This window comes from Amphimedon queenslandica, unplaced genomic scaffold (genome assembly GCF_000090795.2).
Source record: "Amphimedon queenslandica unplaced genomic scaffold, v1.1 AMPQUscaffold_9950, whole genome shotgun sequence".
NCBI lineage: Eukaryota > Metazoa > Porifera > Demospongiae > Haplosclerida > Niphatidae > Amphimedon > Amphimedon queenslandica.
In genome coordinates this window covers 1405-4731 of record NW_003549779.1, presented here as the reverse complement: position 1 = coordinate 4731, position 3327 = coordinate 1405, and the positions used below count along the sequence as shown (strand labels likewise).

The 3327-nt window shown below is 35.3% G+C and overlaps 1 protein-coding gene across 1 annotated transcript in view; it reads right to left on the bottom strand.

The window, feature by feature from the left end:
- Positions 1-2981: 2981 nt before the first annotated feature.
- Positions 2982-3327, bottom strand: part of LOC100636306 (uncharacterized) — a 1648-nt gene continuing 1302 nt past the window's right edge. Inside the window, exon 2 of the mRNA XM_011410169.1 lies at positions 2982-3249. Within this exon, the coding sequence (XP_011408471.1) occupies positions 2982-3249 (268 nt within the window). The remainder of the gene's footprint in view (positions 3250-3327) is intronic.

Genomic DNA, 3327 nt, shown 5'->3' with positions numbered 1-3327 from the left:
AACAGTAGCTTCAGAAAGCCTTTTCCCTTCAGAATAATGCCAAAATGGGTAGAAAATCTTCACTGCTGAAGGAAGACCGTCAGCCATCTTGTGTAGCCACGCCCGTCTTTTCTAATTATACCTCTTTAATTAGTCTTTATTGCCTGACGTCAGTCACACTGACCAAGCCGACGGTCGCCCTTTGAACAAGTTGATGTAGGGCAGTCTACCAGACTCTTTCCCCACCACCCCCAAGTCAAAAAGGGGAGGAGTCTGGCTACGCGAGACTACCATAGCATTTGGACACCTCATTCATATCATTAACATCAAACAAAATTATTCATGAATGGTTTAAATAGTATTGCTAACTTAGCAATACTATATATTTGTGATGGTTGCTAGTGTGGGAATTTCAATTAATGTCCTTAGCAATGCTAAGACAGTATTACATTTCATATACATAGATAGCATCTCCTAGGCCTTGGTAGTTGAGTTTGTTTTTCATCAGAGGATCTTCTTGGAGTTATTGTAACTTTGATGAAAAAAAAAACAAGAATTTTGTGGTCAAAAAGTAACAAACCGCCTAGTCAACAAATTTTTGCTTAGCAACAATACAATCAAATGGCATTATTTTTACGCCCACACAGAAGTTTTTTTGATCCCTTTCATTTACTCTATTATTTATGGCGTCGCCTTTGTTATATAACGACCCAGATTCTTTTACTTTAATCAATAAATTGACCTCACTGAACAAAAATACTGTAGGTTAGGATATATTTGCGGCTGCAATTACATTGTATTTGTGGTAATAAAAAATTAATTAAAAACCATGGAAACCAAGATGCTATTTTAATTGAAAACGGTGCGATATTGAAGCAAAGCACCTTGCAGTGTGTTCTTCTTTTGTACTAAGCCTTGGTCTCTTTGGAGCTACTTTTACCAGTTCTTTTCAGAACTACTGTCTTGCCGTATCATGGGACTCTTCACCCATTCTAGTAAGTGTGTAATAATTGACTTGGGTGTGGTTTATTAGTACACATACCAGCAACAATTTGCAGCAAAGAGGCTGAAAGAGTATGCTTAGATTGAAACAAAATGGTGGATTTTATATTGGCGAATTCTTCATAAAACTGCCAATCACCAATATTAATTCCTCGCCAATAAATCATCTTGTATGGTATTAATGCTATTAAATGGGCTTGCAAGTGAAGTCACATTTGCATTATTTTGAACCACAGAAATTTCTAGCTATACAGTATTTATTATTTTTTATCTTTATTTACAGTTTCCAGTACTCAATAATCAATTACTGGTCCTTGAGGTTATTGTGTATGACAAAGAGAGGCACAGGTTTGATAACTTCTCTTCTCTCCACTGGAAGTGGTCATCTTCTGACTCATCACTCCTACCATTAAACCCACCCAACTCTCAGTGGAGACACTATGGTAACAGAGGTAAGGAAGAGAGGGTATACTTTAAAGGATTCTTTGTTTTTATCACTTGGGAATTGTAATTCTGTGGTTGCTCATCAAAATTTAATAATTGGCCACAGAAACCATGAACTCATCAATTAATAATGTGTTTACTTCTACACTGTTACTTGTACATGTACATGTATCCAGGCAACTTTTATTGTAATTTTCTTTACTTGCATTGCTTATCCTTTAGGCAAGTATTACTGTACATGTACAATTATAACAGTCTCTATATATTTTATTTATTTTTTCATGTTATTATTAGCTGTACTGAGTACTGGCCTATCAAGGACTACAGGCTCTGTCTCTATTACTCTCAGTTCTAATACTCACCAAATAGAAGTACTAGAAGCTGCTGGCACATCATTCCAGGTACATATACTAACACTACAAGTCATAATGTACATGTACATGTACATTGAAGTAGGAATTGGGATTGGGTGTATGCATGTACATCTACATGTGTACATGTATTCATTAATGTATATTCATTAGTGTGTGACTGCAGGAAAAGAATAAAGGATATGTAATTATGTATTGACCTGTACATGTGCATGTAGTATGTCTTTAATTGCTAGAAATAATCTTCATGTATTTATTTTGTATTAATGGCATAGGATCCATATTCTCCTACAGTGGAGTCCTCTTTGTCTCTGTTATTGAAGTACAGAGCAGTCCTTGATCCAGAGTCAGCTCTGGTGTACAATCACCCTAACAACAGGTTCTTAGTGTCCATACTCCACGGGTCCTCGTTCTTTTACGTTGATCATATCATTAAACCACGCCCACCTGTCGCTGATGTGGAATACATTAAGGACTCACATCAGATCAATGTAAGGAGGAGAGAGAAAGAGTTGCAATAGAATATTTTAATGTTTATTAATATATTTTTTATCTTCACTAGATTCTACCAGTAGGTGAAGGTCATGTTCTCATTAGTGTTAAGGATTTGTGTCTACCTGGTGATCTCCTCTCAAGTGTTGTTCATATTTCTACCATTCATTTCATTCGTGTTAGAGCACCTGATAAGGTAAGCACTCTCACTTCATGTAACAATATAATAATAATGTGGTTATTATAATGCAAAGCCTTAGCTGCATGCGTTTACATGTAGACCCTCTACATAATGTTAATGGTGAATGATATTAAAATATTTGAATATAAATTGTAGTAGTTGGCAACACCAACAGGTCCATAGCATAATATGACTGAACCATGTGACATATGAGGATATCTTTCTATTTTTTTTCTTAACTATTTTTTACAACAAAGTTCTTTTTCAAAAACAAAATGAATAATACTGCACAGGTCAATAGTCTAGCAAGTTTGGCCACAATCTTTTGAGCAGTTTTTGAGATTCGCACTAGACTACAATCAGACTACTTATCTTGCCCTTGCAAAGAAATGAGTAAATTATACGCAATATGTACACTGTAGCAAAAAAAAATCTTAGAAAAAATTAGCGTATTGTAAAGACTAAGCAAAAATTCAAGAAATAGTCACTTATTATTAAGCATGTTCAAATTGTTACTTAGTACACACAACACAAGTAATAGCTCTATTGTTGACATAAGGTGGACAAGGTAGACCATTACAGGTTGACCTTGTGAAGTAGAACAGAGCACCATCAGTATTGCCTTCACCACCATCAACAGATTCAGGATTTTCATCAACACACTCATAGACTGCATTCCTAGGATGGTCATATTTTTCTGTCATCAGATATCCTTTATACTCCATAGTCCATGATGAATCAGGACACTCAATTCTTGCAGGAATCATCAGTTTAGCAATTCTATTAGTTGCATAACATACTGCACAAGGAACATTGTGATCATGCTTTCCTGGAAATATATCATTAAAAACTTGATAT